Below are 19,881 nucleotides of genomic sequence, written 5' to 3'. Positions count from 1 at the left end.
ATTCAATAGCCATTCATGTATGGATTAGGAATGGACCTAACTACATAAAGTATTATTCACCACTGACTCAACGAATTGCGTTTAGTTACTGTAGATAGGTAGATCAATTTCAATGACTGCAAACACGTTTCCATTTCAACAGTCTGGTTATTAATGAATCGTTTGATGGAGGATGCAAAAACGAGAGGTTCACAATCGTGTAAAATGAAGCGGAAAGATCGGGACTAACGTGATGATGTCCCAATAATCTTTGAATTATAAAATTTTGACCAGTGAGGTGAAATTTGAGGATTGTAAATATGATTTAGGATAATGTATTGAACAACAAGTTCACGACAAGAAAAACAATCCGTCCAGAAATATAGCTCAGTAAGAAATATATTTACAGAAGATTTTTTTACTTCTAAGTAAAATAGCAATCGCTGGATTCAGAATATAGTTCGTTTTTGTCTGCAAAAAAAAAGAAAGTGTCTGATAATATAAACATTCAAATTTAGAACGAGTATTTATCTTACATATGCTTAGTTAGATATTCAGCGACTTTTAGCAAAGTCATACATAACTTATTTTACATAAAAATTTATTTTTGACAAGCAAAATATTGTCTTACATTCCATTGAACGTCTGGTTATCGTAACTATAACAATAAGTTTGAATAGCAAAAGTGAACTCATTATGCGATTTGAATAAATTTGTTACTTCATACCCTAATTAACAAATTAATGTTGATTAACTAATGATATTCTGAGATAAAATTAGCTGTCATCGTGGCAATTGCACATATTCTTGTTATGCCAAAGTAAATAAAAGTGATGGCCAAAGGACTTCTTCATAATAATCGGGTCGCCTTTAATACAAAGACCAAAATTTTTCACAATTAAATTTGAACACATTACTTTTATTAGTCTAATTTAATTAGTCTGCTTTATTCTAATTTTTACAGTTAAAAACACTTTTATAGGATTGATTTTATTGCGTTTAATGTTTCGTCATACACAGCACAAACATAATAAAATACAAACTCTTCGGGATGTTGAAAAGATATACCAAGCGGTATTTATCCTCACTGATATGGGTTACAATCTTCACTTCTATCCAAGGACAATCCCCTTCGAGTGAGTGTCTGTTGGTTCGTATCATTACTCAATCTATGAGTATTAACTGATATTCATGAGTTTAGTTTTTTTTTTTTTATAAATATATTCGATTTATATTTAGTACTATCCCACAAAAAATCATAAGTGGAAATCAATTACTTTGACGCTTGGAATTTTTTTTTTACTGAAATCAATGTTTTATAAAATGTTTATGGAGGGCATATGCACCTGATTGTAAATTGTTAAAAAATCCACAGAGCGGCGAGTATTTCACTCCGCATATCAAGTTTAGACGTACTGAACCTCCGTCTATTTGCTGAATTGTGCAAAGAAAGCGTTCCCGAATTTGAAACTATGTTGTTGCACCCATCGGCAAGAAATCGGTTGTCAAAAAAGAAATCCTCGAGAGAATTTTTAGTATTCACTTAATAAGTATAACAAGAGTGCACAAAATATTTTCTGATGCTTGTTTTTTGATGTGCATGTCGCTAATGCGCCACTTGATAGAAAAACAATATTCTGAACATAATGGAAATGATATGAGACCACTGTCCCAAACAAAACCTAATATAGATGAACTGGTGGAAGCCAAGCAATTACACTCAGCCCATTGAAGAGTACTAATGGTGCTATTCTGAATTCTTTAGTGGCCCGCGAGTAAGAAAACGTAAAGGGACCACTACGCACTGGTGTATATAATCAGTTTCATCAATATCTCATTACGAATTAAGTAGCGGAAGAAAAAACTTCAAAAATCATTTGGTTTCATTTTGAAATTCCGCACACTAAATTACTATCTTATATCAGCCTATATTTATATAAAGTGAAATAATTATTTACACGAAATGCATTCAATGCGAAGTACTTCTGATAAATATAATATTAAAAAACTAAAACTGGATTTTCGTGTAGTGTATTTTAGGCATTTATTCGTTGAATGCATATTGAGAATTATTATTCTAACGTAATCATAACTTTTAGCCACCTCAGATTTCCGAGACTATAGATTAGAACTATTCGAAAAGGAAAAAGGATGTGATGCTGCCAAGACCGTGTGTGACGGTTGAAATGCGTGGCTGGTCGAAATTAAAGATAGAGAAACTCAAGCTGCAGTACAGCAACTCACAAAGTAAGATTACTGAATCCATATTTAATATCTTTTGGGGGGAACTAAACTTGTGTGTCCACGTACTGCTTTTATGACTGGCTTTTATACTACATGATAGACTTAGAGTATGACGCGGGCGTTAGGCAGTATCTTCAAAATTTGGAATCAACTAGAAACACGAGTTAGATGAACGTGTTAGATATTAATCAGACGATCCACCTACAGTCACGTGAATGAAAATATCAAATTACTAATATTTGACAGACGTGCATTGTGCTGGTTCTTGCTACAAAAATAAATATATTAAGTTAGTATATTTTTTATGGATGGTTAATCATCCAGTATTTTCCATCTTTTTCCAAATGAATCACTTAAAATCGTGTTGTTTGTTTATGACCGAGTAACATGACTATTGAATGCAAAGCCTTTTAAATTAAAAAATATCGATGTATTAATTTTTGTCATTTACAATGATATCTCTAACAATCAGTTTATACGAGATTGAAAGAAAAATTTGAGAGAACAACTTTTATTTTACCTTTGTCAACTTCTTTATCTACTGTTTCTATGTTGTACTGTTTCTGTTGCTATTTTCTACACTCGTTACAGCAACATAGATAACATTTTATCACAACTTCATAGATATTATTATTTATGAGTTATTTTTGTGAGAAAATTTAGAATGTTAGTGAAAATATTAATTCAGTTAATTAGCAATTGCATAAACTAGTCGTAAAGTCGTTTCTTCATATAATTCACGTTCGAGATGAGTAAAGACTTTTAATTGCTGAAACGTTCTTATTATTCATAACCATGGCAAAATTTGTTGCACAAGCTCCCATAGAATAAATATATATATGGAATTTATTTTATTTTAATATGAACTGATTAAGTCTTTCTAAAAACTTTGGCTTCAATTTGGACTTTGTTTGATCTAATCTATAAACGATAAAATATAGCTTAAATAGTTTGAAATTTTAATAAATAGTTTTTATTTTATTTATAGAAATGCAATTTGGATTGGTTTACACCATGACGGGGAATGGAAATGGAACGGCATTGACAAATTGAAATTTACTAACTGGTTTGTTTAGAATATAGCTGAAATGTCGTAGCAAGGCTACAAAATGGGCAAGATTATATTTTATTACGAGATTCCTATATCAAATTTGTATGGAAAATTGAATATCTTATCTTATTTGGAAAATACGCGTGGTGAATACCCTTAGCCACACGCAAAAGTTTTGAAAATCAGCTTCAAATTATGAATTCTTTGGGGAATAAAATTAGGGTTCTTATTTTATTTTCCACAATCATTGTTTCTAGTTAGCTAACCGACAAAAATGGCTCTAAAGTTGTCTAACAAAACTTTCAATTATTAAGATTTTTTAGTCTCATTGACGAAGCAAGTATATTTGAATAACCACTTCGCTTATAACAAAAGTAAAAAAAAAGTTAGACTACTCGGCTTAGGTGCCAATATCGAATTCGTTAACTACGATTCACAGCGGTTATTTAATATGAGCATACTAGGACATATATTTCAAAAGTACGTATTTTTTATGAGTAATGGAAACTGTATTCACAGCAAACTCACAACTTTTAATTGGATTAAGCATGAAACTCCATAAAATATTAGGTATCACACAGGTATGTAGACGATTGAATCCTAAAAATACTTAATAAATATGATTACCCGGAAACATTATCCCAAGCTCCATTACCATATGCCACTTGTGCGATTGTTATTCCACAAGCGGAAACTTATCACGTTAAGTTTATTATGCACTAACTGTAATTCAGTATCCATTCATGTATGGATTATGAATGAAACTAACTCCAGGCATAAAGTATTATTCACCACTAATTCAACGAATTGCGTTTAGCTACTGTAGATAGGTAGATTAATTTCAATGACTGCAAACACGTTTCCATTTTAACAGCCTGGTTAGTTTTTATTGAATAGTTAGATGAAGGAAGCAAAAACGAGAGGTTCACAATCGTGTAAAATGAAGGGGAGAAATGGGGACTAGGGCGATTTTGTGCCAATCCGTCCAGAAATATAGCTCAGTAAGAAATATATTTACAGAAGATTTTTTTAATTCTAAGTAAAATAGCAATCGCTGGATTCAGAATATAGTTTGTTTTTGTCTGCAAAAAAAAGAAAGTGTCTGATAATATAAACATTCAAATTTAGAACGAGCATTTATCTTACATATGCTTAGTTAGATATTCAGCGACTTTTAGCAAAGTCATACATAACTTATTTTACATAAAAAATTATTTTTGACAAGCAAAATATTGTCTTATATTCGATTGAACCTCTGGTTATCGTAACTATAACAATAAGTTTGAATAGCAAAAGTGAACTCATTATGCGATTTGAATAAATTTGTTACTTCATACCCTAATTAACAAATTAATGTTGATTAACTAATGATATTCTGAGATAAAATTAGCTGTCATTGTGGCAATTGCACATATTCTTGTTATGCCAAAGTAAATAAAAGTTAAGGCCAAAACAATAATCGGGTCGCCCTTAATACAAAGACCAAAATTTTTCACAATTAAATTTGAACACATTACTTTTATTAGTCTAATTTAATTAGTCTGCTTTATTCTAATTTTTACAGTTACAAACACTTATATAGGATTGATTTTATTGCGTTTAATGTTTCGTCATACACAGCACAAATATATTAAAATACAAACTCTTCGGGATGTTGAAAAGATATACCAAGCGGTATTTATCCTCACTAATATGGATTACAATCTTCACTTCTATCCAAGGACAATCCCCTTCAAGTGAGTGTCTGTTGATCCGTATTATTACTCAATCTATGAGTATTAACTGATATTCATGAGTTTAGTTTGCGGTTTTCAATATAAATATATTCGATTTATATTTAGTACTATCCCACAAAAAATTATAAATGGAAATTAATTACTTTGACGCTTGGAATGTTTTTTTCACTGAAATCAATGTTTTATAAAATGTTTATGGAAGGCACCTGATTGTAAATTGTTAAAAAATCCACAGAGCGGCGAGTATTTCACTCCGCATATCAAGTTTAGACGTACTGAACCTCCGTCTATTTGCTGAATTGTGCAAAGAAAGTTGAAACTATGTTGTTGCATCCATCGGCAAGATAGATGGTTGTCAAAAAAGAAATCCTCGAGAGAATTTTTAGTATTCACTTAATAAGTATAACAAGAGTGCACAAAATATTTTCTGATGCTTGTTTTTTGATGTGCCTGTCGCTAATGCGCCACTTGATAGAAAAACAATATTCTGAAACATAATGGAAATGATATGAGACCACTGTCCCAAACAAAACCTAATATAGATGAACTGGTGGAAGCCAAGCAATTACACTCAGCCCATTGAAGAGTACTAATGGTGCTATTCTGAATTCTTTAGTGGCCCGCGAGTAAGAAAATGTAAAGGGACCACTACGCAAAAAAAGTTTGAGAACCACTGGTGTATATTATCATTTTCATCAATATCTCATCACGAATTAGGTAGCGGAAGAAAAAACAAAGTACATTTGGTTTCATTTTGAAACGGCGCACCCTAAATTACTATCTTATATCATCCTATATTTATATAAAGAGAAATAAATATTTACACGAAATGCATTCAATGCGAAGTACTTCTGATAAATATAATATTAAAAAACTAAAACTGGTTTTTCGTGTATTTTAGGCATTTATTCGTTGAATGCATATTGAGAATTATTATTCTAACGTAGTCATAACTTTTAGCCACCTCAGATTTCCGAGACTATAGATTAGAACTATTCGAAGAAGAAAAGGGATATGATGCTGCCAAGACCGTGTGTGACGGTCGAAATGCGTGGCTGGTCGAAATTAAAGATAAAGAAACTCAAGCTGCAGTACAGCAACTCACAAAGTAAGATTACTGAATCCATATTTAATATGTTTCGGGGGGAACTAAACTTGTGAGTCCACGTACTGCTTTTATGACTGGCTTTTTTACTACATGATAGAGTTAGAGTATGACGCGGGCGTTAGGCAGTATCTTCGAAATTTTAATCTCGCCTAGAAACACGAGTTAGATGAACGTGTTAAATATTAATCAGACGATCCACCTACAGTCACGTGAATAAAAATATCAAATTACTAATATTTGACAGACGTGCATTGTGCTGGTTCTTGCTACAAAAATAAATATATTAAGTTAGTATGTTTTTTATGGATGGTTAATCATCCAGTATTTTTCATCTTTCTCCAAATGAATCACTTAAAATCGTGTTGTTTGTTTATGACCGAGTAACATGACTATTGAATGCAAAGCCTTTTAAATTAAAAAATATCGATGTATTAATTTTTGTCATTTACAATGATATCTCTAACAATCAGTTTATACGAGATTGAAAGAAAAATTTGAGAGAACAACTTTTATTTTACCTTTGTCAACTTCTTTATCTACTGTTTCTATGTTGTACTGTTTCTGTTGCTATTTTCTACACTCGGTGCGTTACAGCAATATAGATAACATTTTATCAGAACTTCATTGATATTAATATTTATGAGTTATTTTTGCGAGAAAATTTAGAATGTTAGTGAAAATATTAATTCAGTTAATTAGCAATTGCATAAACTAGTCGTAAAGTCGTTTCTTCATATAATTCACGTTCGAGATGAGTAAAGACTTTTAATTGCTAAAACGTTCTTATTATTTATAACCATGGCAAAATTTGTTGCACAAGCTCCCATAGAATAAATATATATATGGAATTTATTTTATTTTAATATGAACTGATTAAGTCTTTCTAAAAACTTTGGCTTCGATTTGGACTTTGTTTGATCTAATCTATAAACGATAAAATATAGCTTAAACAGTTTGAAATTTTAATAAATAGTTTTTATTTTATTTATAGAAATGCAATTTGGATTGGTTTACACCATGACGGGGAATGGAAATGGAACGGCATTGACAAATTGAAATTTACTAACTGGTTTGTTTTCTTGTTTTAATTGAAATATACATCGTTTATCACAAAAAACTGAGGTACTTACTTACTCTATTTCTTCGAATTAATGGATACCCCGAGGCGTCTATTATCTACTTGACTTTTTTTTAAAATATAATATCTTGTGTTGATTGATTTCTCATTTTTATAACTTTGTAGATATCCAAAGATCATTTCCATATCCAAAATATAAGATGTAGGCTACGTACAGAATACCCTCTTCAATGTCTTACTGACAAGTTCACTAATCAAATAACTGTAGAAATATAATCTTAGTGTTGCTTTATTTTACATGTTAGGGTTTCCGAACACCCAAAAGCGATATCTGGGCAGTTGAATAACTCCTGTGTAGTGTCCAGAACACCTGATGGAAAATGGCTTGATCGCAATTGTCAAAATAGCTACCGATATGTGTGTCAATCAGGTACATTTTTTTTATTGAGCTTACTACAAGGAATAGCAGTATTCTATAAATACAAAAGTGGAGTATATTTGTCCATGTAGCAATGTTAGCATTATTACATAATAAGTCTAAATGTTGAAAAATTATAAAATATAAATGTCTTACCTCGTCTATCGTACACACGTAGTGTATGATATGCCGCAAAAGTAATTTGAATTATTTGTTGCATACATTTAAAATCAAAATTAACTTATTTGAAAATCTGTGGAGATTTTCAGTTTATAGAACTCAGAGAACTCAAAAACAGAGACACGTTTGCAATGCAATCATATATGAAAGGGTAAAAAACACAAAGTATTATATGCTGAATATAATATTGAATATTTACATACTGAAGTTTCATATAATGCTGGTTTTATTATGCACAAAATCGAACTTTACAGATAAATCTTGGATCATCTTCAACAATGAGACAACACTTCAAATTATATCGAGTCCGCAAAAAAATTTCGTTGAGTCTCAACAAGCCTGTGCAAATAACGGTTCGACATTAGTGGAAATAAAAACAGATGCCTTAGATATATTCATTAATCAAAAACTCAGGTTTGAAAAATTTACTCTTGATTAAAATAAATTGACATTGTTTTGCCAACTCACTAAATTCATCAGATGATTTATCACTAACCAAAGATGCAGTTGATTGTTATATCTACACAACTCGATTTACAGTTCCATTATTTTTTTCCTACTCTGATCTGAACTATTCCAAGTCTTTTGTTAACCGTAAGACACGGCGTTGATGCTTGAGTAGATTTTGGTATTTAACTGGTTGCCCATACATTTACTGAGAGATGTTTTTTTTTTTCAATGAGTTCGCTTGATGTTTGAAACATTTTTATTACAACAAGTTGCTGCCAATGTCAAGCGTTTTACAAGCTTACATCCCAGACAAACTAAAAAAGTACGACGAATGAAGAAAATACAACAGAAAAACTACAAATGCAATAAATTTTGAATCAATTTAAACTAACCGCAATGTATCATGGTGGAAAATGATGCCACAATGTTCAACTGGCTAATTCAATTTCATTGTTTATCAGTGGAAACACAATATTCTTGACAAGTGGTAATGATAAAAAAGAAGAAGGAATTTGGAAATGGGGAGATGGAACAGCTATAGATATCAAAGATAAAAATTGGTGATTTAATTAAATTAACTGACATTGATACCTTTTGACAACAAATGCAAAAATAATTTACAATCCATAAATTTCCTATGAATGTTGTGATAGGCAGTGCGATTCGTTTTTGAATAAAGTATCGTAAAGGTTTGTATACCTGTGTGTTTTGTGGATGAATAAAACGTTATACCAAAAAAAAAATAGGAAAGATTTGAAAGAAAAATAGTATTTGATGTGACACAGTGTGAGCCCTTAACTTATTTTACTCTCAGGAAAATATGGGACGGGAAAAATGAGCCAAATGGATACCGAGAAGAAAACTGTTTGGCAAAACACCCTAGTGCAGGTTTTAAATGGATTGACTTCAAATGCAATCACAATGCTGGATATATTTGTCAGCGGAGTAAGTTTTTTCACCATATATTGTACAGTGGTAACAATTAAATACTGTTAGTTAATGGAGTAAATTATTAGCGCAATGTTTCCTGGTTTAACCGCTTGGCACCGCTTGATTAGATGATTACTTTTCTACATTGCTATTTGAAATGGTATTTATTTCCGTGTATAAGTAAAAGGATGTTATAACTCAACATGCACTTATTTATATCGTTCGATTGGGGCAGGTTCTTCCTGGATTCTTCATATTTCAGTGGAATATGCTACACCACGATACGTTAAAGTAGCAACAAACCTTTATAAACTGACATATGAATATATAATGTCAATATAATAAATATATAAAAAACAGATTCTCTTTTATTTGTGATATATACTTCACAGTTACTTTGCAAATTACGAATCGGAAATTTCTTCCGGTTTTATGAATTTCGGATAATTTACCAGAGTAAATGTATTTTCAATTATTTCGCGATTATTAGCTTTGTAAAAATATTAAATATAGTACAAATTAGAACAACGTACTATGATTATTATTGTAGGCAATATTCAATAAAACGCCTTAATGATAAAAGGTAAAATACAAGTTGTGTGTTAAAAAAAAGTTAAAACTACATATTAAAATATATGTTACTGAACCTAATAACAAATGTTCTAATATATCTGGTCTTTATTATAAATATTTTTTTAGGTGTCAAATGAGTTTAAACACGACAAATAATTGGACAAAAATTGCAAGTATCAAGCATTCAGACTAACACTTGTTTTATATTTAAAAATAAAATAGTTTTAAACCATGATGATTGAAAAAATTAAAAAGATTCCATATTTTGGCAGATATATCATCCGGTGATTGCGGCAGAGATGTCTGCTCAGACAAGGGCACATGCCAAGTCAATGGGAATCGATACAAATGCACCTGTGAAGCAGGATATTTTGGGACAAAATGCGAGAAAGGCAATTGTTAATAACCTCTTTTACATTTTTAAACATCTTTATAATTTTCTTCATCATAAACACGGGTATTCAAATTATTTATTTTTTGCTGGAATAAAGAATATTTTAAAACGGTCCACGTTATGAAAATTCAATATATAAATATAACTTATGTTAACTTTGTGGAAAAATATAAATCATACTCAAACAGAACTGATACTGATATCAACTCCGACCACGCTATACGAGATCAAACGAGGACGAAATCTCACAGCAATATTCAATATAACGTCCTATGACGGCAACTTTAACATTAGTGTCTCAACCACTGGCAATCATGAAGTCACATCGAAATCCACAACAGGAATTACTAGCAATACTGTTTCATCCACACTTATGTTCACTCTCGGTCCATTTGAAACTGCAAGGAATCTTACCTACAACTTTACTGCCAACCGGATTTTTTATAAATCATATCCGAAAGTAGTGTCAATAATGGTGGTGATTACAGGTTAGTGAATGTAAATATAATAAACCTTTTTTTTATTGAAATGTCAGAGCCATTGCAATAAAAAGTCCTGGAATAATTTTATCTATAATTTCGTCTCCTTATTTCCGCGTTATAAATTCTTGGTTTTATTATCAGTTTTTAAAAACAAAGTCAATTTTAAAAGTATGTGCTGAAATATGCATGGATTTAAGCTTTAAGCTTACTTTTACAATCACGTAATCTAGTCACCAGGCATTACCAATGAGTGGGAAATTTTGGAGTTTAAACTCTGAATGAATAAACAAGAGATAACGGCTATATGTTTAAGCTCACATTTATTCTACGATGTGCACGACAAAGCAACATTGTTTTTAATTTCTTCATTTATTTCACCAACGGTGGAATCGTAATAATAAACCGATGATTAGTTATACCATATAGTTAGGTAATATTATGAGTTTTATATCAACGGGAAAGATTGTTCGAACAGTGGTTGGTTTAGAGCAGTCGTTCTCAAGCGGTGGGCGCGACCCACATGGGGTCATAGACAATTTGAAAACAATCGAGGAATAGCATTTCCTCGCAAAGAGCATCATTTAATCAAAGTTTTTATTATCAATATGGATATAGGTATTAATATTATATCCTGTATGGAATTTTCAACAATTCGTTGAAAAAATTAAAAGCCATGTTTTTCTAACGACTCCTGCTATTTTTAATTAGGTTGAAAATGATTGATAGATTAGGCCAGAAAATGCTATATATTCCAACAACAGCAATAATCACCTTAACAATAACAACAACAGAAAAATCCAGCATCCCTTCTTCATACAATGTTAATTATTTGACAAGGCTCTACTTGTTTTTATGTTTTATCTCAATAACATCAATGTAGATGAATGCGATTCAATGCCATGTATGAATGGAGGTAGTTGTGTATATTCTGTTACTGTCCCATATTACAACTGTACCTGTCAACCAGCCTACATCGGAAATAATTGTGGAGGTAATACGCTTACTTTCATAACTACTTCGTCTAAATCTCTATCTGTAGATATAATCTGGTGTTCTCAATTCACCACTGGCATTTCAAAGAGTAGTCGAAATCCCGCAAATTGAGAAAAATCAATGAATAATTTGACAAAAAAAATTACTTCTCATTGTATGTTGGTAATTAAATATTTCAAAATCTCAATTTAAATGAATATATTTGCTGTGAATATATGATCCCGAAAAGTGGAAATTTTCATCAACATGATTTTAAAGATCTTATATATAAAACTCGAACAAGAACTTTTTTTAAAAAAGAAGGGTTGCAAGTTTATCTTAAAATATGTATGCTTCATTTTTGCAGAAAGAAGATTCATCAACAATACTGCAAACAACTGCCAATATCACGTCAACCGTTATGACATAAAATCATTCGCCGAAGCGAACTTAACTTGTAGCAGTCTTGGAGGTGCGTTGGCAATGATGAAAACAACAGAAATACAAGACTGGGTCGAAAGTCAGATAATAACTCAATATGAGGCCACAGGACCAACAATTCAGTTTTGGATTGGTGGATACATAGTTAATGATTCATGGATATGGGTTGATGGTACAGCTGTGCCAACAACAGGAAAAGATTCAAAATGGGCATTTCGGTACGACAATATCACTACAACAAGCGAAATGGTGTTAAGTTCTTGGCCGAATCGCGCTAGAAACATCATGCGATGGTTTGCCAAATGGAACAATGCAAATCCTGGGTACATATGTGAGATATCAGGTACGATATATAAATTTGTCTAAACATGTTATATTTCCTTTAATTCTACTCATTCTATATCCGTACTATTTCATATATATAATCGAAAACAAATATACAAATGTTTTACATAGTATGTCTAAATTCCAGATGTTCCGCGTGTTTAAAGCTTTGCTTCATGGCAGCGAACTCTTTAAAAATGGAAGTACTTGTACTATGATTGTAGGTATATGAAATAGTATTCCAATCTGGTATTAATAGTGATTTGATTGTTTACAGCCATTGACAGATGTTCACCATCTCCCTGTCTTAACTCGGGAGCTTGCATACAGATTGGTTGTCAAAGAAAGTGCAAATGCATGTGGGGTTTTACGGGAGAAAATTGTGAAACAAGTAAGTTTTTTCTTCAATTACTAATTAAAAATACAGAAACACAATATTATTGTATTTAGAATATCATTGTTAGAACTTATACGATAAACCATAAAATAATTGCCGCCATTATTAATCAGTTTTCAAATGTGAAGGAGCATTGAGGTCAATGGTCCGGTTGAAATTAAAAAAAACATCTTCTATTTTATGGAGTTAGATTATTATTGTTGCGGGTTGAACTTTCAGAAGTCCTCCACTCATATTTTACCAGTAATCTACCTTTTTTTTGCAAAATTTTGTTGAAAAATAGATGCGAGAAATTAAAATATTGTGGAAATACCGGAATTTTTTTATTTATCAATTTAAACGAAGCGGAATTGAATAGCCCAGAAGTTTAAATTGTTTAATAAGCTAATAATGTAAAATGTATATGAAATGAATCCTAATGACCTTTGGTAGCTCTGTCTATCTGTGTTCTACGTAGTCAGTAAAACAAACCAAGAACAAGTACAATTTTCATAAACACTTTTCGACGCTCCAGTTGAACAGAGGGTATATTTACTGGGCTAACACAGACAGTCCCCAAACTCGTAACATAACTAAAATTAAAAAAATAAAAATAAAATTATCGCCTAACTTGCTGGTACACATACTAAAAGAGTACCCACTTTTCAATGCCTGTAACGTATATTCTGTAATGCAGGAATTTCTCAGATTTCATGCCTTCAGTCCGGAATTTCAATTCAGTGGAATCAAGAAAAACATAAGTTTGGAAGTGTGTACAAACTTCATTTGGAGGTGATTATTTTATATTTGAAAATGTCACTCTGTTACCTTTCCTGTGTTGACCGTTTTAGAAATCTGAGTTGAAATAGTTTATTTTTTACTTTTTTGGTTGAAGCTCTTTTTTTTGTATCATTTTACGTAGTACTCATGTGTTAGAGTTCACGAATGATAATTATGGTAAAAATTAATCAATGAACTTTTCACCTAAAAATTTCACCTAATTATTTTGTTTTTTATTATTCATAAATAGTCGATATTGTAGACTTTAGTGAAGAACAAATTGACATTGTCAAACACACAACAATCATCATTAGTACCACAATTAATATTAATCAAATCATTTACACAGGATTTGATGTCTAAGACAAGCAAAGTAACAAACGTACAAATCTTGCTGACTACTGAACCATCAATAACTATTGGGAATGTATCCGAACCGACACCAATTCACTGCGTCTCAAGCACTCGTCTTTCCATATCACCCAATAAATATATCCTTGTGGATCTATGGGTAGCTCGAATTAGAATGTCTTTGAAATCCGTTGCTAAAGTCTATCACATCTTTGATGAATCAAAGCTCAATCTCGAATTCGTTGATTTGACGTAAAGTAAAACTCCTTTATAATATGATTGAGGCTTTTATAGGATTGTCATGATGTTGTATGAACTTATGAACTTTCTGACATCGCTGGACTATTGTTTACAAACTCGAATTTTAACTTAGGTCACTCACGATGCCGGTTGTGGTCAATTCGTTATTATGAAACTTGCGGTATCAACTCAATTATAGTTGATTTATTGCACAAGAATATTTCCATTATGAATTTTCTATCAACACTATAACCACGCCTTTGTCACCTTCAAAATCTCCCAAAATATTTTCAAAACAGAAGCAATTTTGCTTCAAATAAGTTGGAATTGGGAATACGTCATCTGGTGGTCTCATGGCTCCTTAATATGTTCTCTTTGTAATATTTAATCATTTTTTTTCTATATAGACACGTTTAGTAAAAAATTACCCAGAACCATAAGGTACTGACCGATAATAACAATCATTTTGAAATTAATTTTTCTAATTATTTTGAGTCGCTACTCGCAAAACAGCTTCGGTTCCTAGTTGCTTTCGTTTACAGTAAAATTGTTTTGAATAATTTCTTCCTCATAATTTGTGTAAAATTGATATATTTTAATTATTAGGGAAAATAAACCTGACTTGACTCACATTTCTGTGTCGAAAAACGCACTGACGAATAAGTGTTTGTGAAAATATTTAAAAATTAATTTCATTTATTTGTTTGATTATGTTCTTTTACAGACTGAATACTTATCCTTTACATGTCATTGATTCGCTATTATCACGGAGTATTGCTTGCACAATTTAGATCGGGCTCTTGTGACACTTCGGTTCCTTTTGAATTATACTATGTTGAGTTGATATGCATATTGCCTTTGCATGATTGTCTTTATATGAGTAAAATACTTTTGTGCATCGAATTATATCATTTTTTTTTATTTTGCATATTATATTACAACGGTATCAGTTCATCTTACATATTTGGATTTGCTTCCTTATTATTTGATCCACAATAATCTCACAGGCATTCACAGTGTAACTCCTTTCTTCCTAAAAATCATGAAGATTTTACACAACTTCTACTATGTGGAATTAGTTACTAGCAAGTCGCTTCCCACTTTCACCTAAACCTGTGGTTGGCAAATTGTGGTCCGCGAACAAAATGTGGCTCATAAACAATTTTTGTGGCCCTAGAACGATCTCAATTTTAATGCAAATATTGCTCATAAATTGATTATTATCTGCGGACTGATTTCGAAACAAAGACTGTTGTGCGGCGTTTTATTTGTAGTAATTAGCGTATGCAAAAACACAAGTTGGTTGTGTGTCGTTTACTCGCCGAACCTGCCCGAATTAATACTGAAATAGGTATCGCGAGCGCGTCTAATTTGAATTTTACTGTTGTCATTGCTCATATGCGGAAATTAATGCGACATATCAATGTGCATATTTGGACGAGTACCACATAAAGTTTGCCGACCACTGACTCGAACTAATGTCTCATCATTCGTGTTTTCATTATTTTGGTGTTGAAGCCTTTTACTATTATTTATTTGATTTTGGGCATGAGCCGAGAACTTCATTTTTTATTTCTGTATATTTATATTGAAATATAACATAATCTCAATATCGCATTTTTAATTTTTTTGATTTGAAAAAAAAAAACGTTTGCAACAACTTGTCATAATGCGGTGATGAAATCAATTTATTTTGTGCTATTTTTTCCGATATAGCGATTCTTTCTTAGCTTATCGTTATTGAGTTGTTGTGCACACTTATCGAACATCAGACAAGGTATACAAAAACCTTGGCCCACAAACTTCTTGGAACAGAAACTTTGCCGCATCAAAACTTCACCCCACGTTATTCTGCTAAGCCAGCGATTGTGTTCTATTGTCAGTCGTCATGATACGATGACTCATATTATTGGTGCCATAATTATATTACATGGCACATTAGGCTGTTTCAGGCTTACAACTTGTTTTGATTGTTTTTGAAGTGTAATTTGTGTTACTTGTTTTTTATCAGGTATAATTTCTGGCTCTCAAATAGCGTTAACCGATTGATTATTCTTAGTATAACAAATGTCATGTAAAATGCGACTTTGTCGCTTAATTAAATTATTCAATTGTGAAGTTCTGCAGCGAAGCGCCGTCTTAAACATTAAAGAGAACAATTTAGACCCAATTGATAGCAAGTGCCATAGAGTTTAATTTATCATCAGAAAGAACGTTTCCTCTAGAAACCACTTTTAAGGGGTTCCACAAAGTTTGTAAATCTCACGACACTCGGTGGTGCAGGAGAGTTGCAGATTATGTCTGTTTCTGAAGAGCCAACCCGTCAAAATTTTTCGTTCAATGGAGCAAATACAGAACAATTTTAAGATTATATTAAACAAAATTACAATAAAGTTATTGAATTTATGACACTCGCAATAAATTGTTATGAATAAAAAAAATACAGTTTGTTTGGGCAATAATTGGGTAATATTAGATCGTTGTCGTTATTAGAGATTCAGCAAATTCAATAAATTGGCACGAAAATTCTAGGATTTGAATTTATATGTCAGTTATTGTATCGTGCTTAGAATAGACGATCTACATAATCGTCGATCAACACAACGACATATTCTAAAAGCAATGAAGAATTAGCGGGTGAATTCTTGTTCCCTATTGCACACTCCCTCACCTCGAGATTGATGTAAAATGCGCTGTACTTGGAAATAAATTTTGACTGCAACTCAGCATCTCAGGGTATATCAGGTTAGTAGGCCCATGCATTGCAAACAGGTTTATAAAAATAATACTGTATTTCCATTACAGCGCGAATATAACTTTAACAGCTGTGTTGTTTTGAAGCGCAATAATGTTTTTCAGGTGAACCTTTGGAAAATGTAAAACCACAATTTATTTTGAGCAGTGAAATAGCGAAGTGGATGTCTCAAGCGAATCCCCAACAAATATTCAGTATGATATTTAGAGGCTTTTAATTATTTTGCTCATCATCAAGGAAGAAGCGTCATCTCACAAAGAATGAGTATACACTATGCATACATAAATCCGTATCTTCTGAATACGTAGCAAAATTTAGCACATATGTAATCACGATCGTCCATAACACCATGTTCATGAAAACAAACAAATGACTAGAAAAATATTTTTCTGAACACTCAAGAACCTCAAGGTGAACTTCACCACAGAAAGAACCTCAAAGGTTACTTATTTTCAAGTTACATAAATTTTCCGTTTTGCGTTTGCCCAATTTATTACACCCGGATCAAGGTTGATGTGGCGGTGGTTTCTTCTGCTGTGAATGGCACATCAGAATAATCACACGAGTAGGAAATTTAGCACGAACGACATCTTAAGGTAAGTCTAAGAAGGGCTTCGTTGAGAAATTGTTTGACCTTGTCGCATGTCAATGTTTTATGCGTAGTTTTAAGCCGACTTTATATTTTCAAATTCGTCCAGAAGCAGGATTAAATTCGGTCGAATGGAAAACATGCATTCTGTTGGAGTAATAGAACGAACAGATCGCTGCTGATATAATAATGTTATTGTACACGAAACGTTAGCATGTACATAAACCTATCTTCTCGATACATTGATTTGATATAAGACAACAGAAAGACCAGCTCGACAATCGATTCTATCCTGAGTATTTAACGTTTAATATTGTCAATGACAATTATACTTGCCTTGCGTAAAATTTGTGAAACTAATCTTAAATTAGAACCGATTTTAACATAGTATATAAACGGAATGTGATGATTTTTTAATTGAAACATTTAGATTCAAACAATTAGTTATAATTTCCAAATAACAATTCACACCCTCAGAAAAGCACTTTATTCAAACACTGTTATTCAAATAATTGATAATCATACTTGAGTGTGGTTTGTCGAAATACAAAATATCTTCCAGGTGTTGAATTGAATTAACATCTTGATTTTGAGTGTCTAAAAGCTAACAGCCATTTAATACTTGACCAGACATGAACCCTAAAAATAATTTAGTTTTATTATTCATCCACACCTGATTCTCTGGGGAGATAAAAATAAAATCTATAAAAGACGTGGTCTAAAATACCAACACGCTTTACAACAGAGTAGTAAAACAAAAGTCCTTTGATACATCGATTTCTCCTTAATTGTATCATTTCCCGTCTTGAGTTTCGCAATTAAAATCGTGTACCGGAGCGCTTGATATTATTCGCTTTGCTTTGTTTACGATCAGACAACTCATACGATCGCATTTTGATTAGGTTATGGTCACTACAAACACTGACCAGCGATTATCGTAATTAAGTTATGACTAATTAATCGTCGGATTAAAATCATAAATGATTTGTCAACAATTTGTTCCCCAATTTTGTACTTGTTTTTATGAACCTATAACATGCTTAAATCGTTACATCACTAACTTATTACATCAATAATCCGATATTTCTAGTGAATTATTACCTTTGATACATTAGGGTAATTAATAGAGATTATATTTTATTCTGAATGTGAGGTATTGTGTTATCTCTTAGATGAATGTATATTCAGAGTTTTTATATCTCTATTTAACTAAATAAATTGGCCACAATACGCACATATTCATATCCACTATGGTGAAAATGGCGACCACGTCCGTGTATCTAAGACAAATAAATGGCTAACTAATCCCGCACCAGGCATGGAAACCAGACCATACCCTGGTACTCCACATGGTTGAGCAGTTACGTCGGCTTTTCTCTTTTCTGGAATAAATATCAAACTCCTATCATAGCCGTGGGCAAATGCAATTCTAAAAAATAATTTCGCACCCTCATCGCATAGAATCGAATTATGAATTTTACTCAGTTATATGTGTTTTAATGTATGGGTAGAGTATGACCTTCCATCTTTGAACTTTTAATATATATATCACAAGTTTTATAACCCAAATATACTGACGGGTACAATTATCCCCAAACTCAGTAAATATAATAGTAATTTACCTACAATATTTATTTCTAATATGTATTGCTAATTTCCTAACCACAAAAGGTGTTCATTTCTCAAAAGCTTTGCTTAGGACCGCAATTGGAGCTTTGAAACATATAAAATGTCTCCGAAGTTTTCCTATTTTGGAATAAAAGATTCCAATACAATAAATTGGGTTCCATTCTAGACAGGACTTTTACACAATTTTATCCGACAGCAGTCGTACATATGAGCAATACAGGATATGTTGCGTTGAAAATAGGCCAGCTGTGACTAACTCCAAAATGTGCGGAATTGGCTTTGATGAGACCAATTTAATGCTCTTATCTGTAAATCTATCAAAAATATAGGATTGTTTTAATAGAATTTGGCCACATAAATGGCTCAGGAGTGTCGCATCAATGTACATCTACAATAATCCAACCATCATCATACATTCATATTCAGTTAAAAGCAAATACATTCCACAAAAATCATAAAAGTAATAATCTCCCTAAAAATGAAATTGAGCAATTCAAAAATGAATCTATTTAAATTATGATAACTCTAGAAAGCATGCGTTGCAGTTTCACCTTCAAGCATGTCAGTAAACGCCAAACCGGATGTCAATCTCCCAATACGAGGAAAAATTGGATTGGCAATTGACAAGTAATTTTATGAATATCGTCAAGAATTTTGACGCCTTTTTGAACTCACACTTACCACCTTCCGATGTTTTGTCTTATCATCAGATCATTCTATCATGTATAATGCCGTGCGAACGTGGAAATATCTGGAAAAGTACAGCATTTTTGTCAACTTGAATAGATGTGGATTCATATT

The 19,881-nt window shown here is 31.9% G+C and overlaps 1 protein-coding gene across 1 annotated transcript; it reads left to right on the top strand.

Annotated features, from left to right (window-relative positions):
- The first annotated feature begins 949 nt into the window (after nt 1–949).
- On the top strand, nt 950–16,576 carry LOC120335996 (uncharacterized). Its single transcript, XM_078110054.1, has 17 exons — nt 950–1,115; nt 2,079–2,226; nt 3,212–4,275; nt 4,839–5,010; nt 5,971–6,118; nt 7,110–7,187; nt 7,502–7,626; nt 8,049–8,208; nt 8,706–8,804; nt 9,059–9,189; nt 10,020–10,139; nt 10,330–10,629; nt 11,504–11,614; nt 11,963–12,379; nt 12,638–12,751; nt 13,434–13,528; nt 13,866–16,576. The coding sequence occupies exons 4-17, from the start codon at nt 4,926–4,928 to the stop codon at nt 14,121–14,123; spliced, it is 2,241 nt and encodes a 746-aa protein (XP_077966180.1). The 5' UTR covers nt 950–1,115; nt 2,079–2,226; nt 3,212–4,275; nt 4,839–4,925; the 3' UTR covers nt 14,124–16,576.
- The last annotated feature ends 3,305 nt before the right edge of the window (nt 16,577–19,881 follow it).

Source organism: Styela clava, chromosome 2, assembly GCF_964204865.1.
Source record: "Styela clava chromosome 2, kaStyClav1.hap1.2, whole genome shotgun sequence".
NCBI lineage: Eukaryota > Metazoa > Chordata > Ascidiacea > Stolidobranchia > Styelidae > Styela > Styela clava.
Note: the sequence above shows the minus strand (reverse complement) of the source record. Positions and strands in the feature narration are given on the sequence as shown.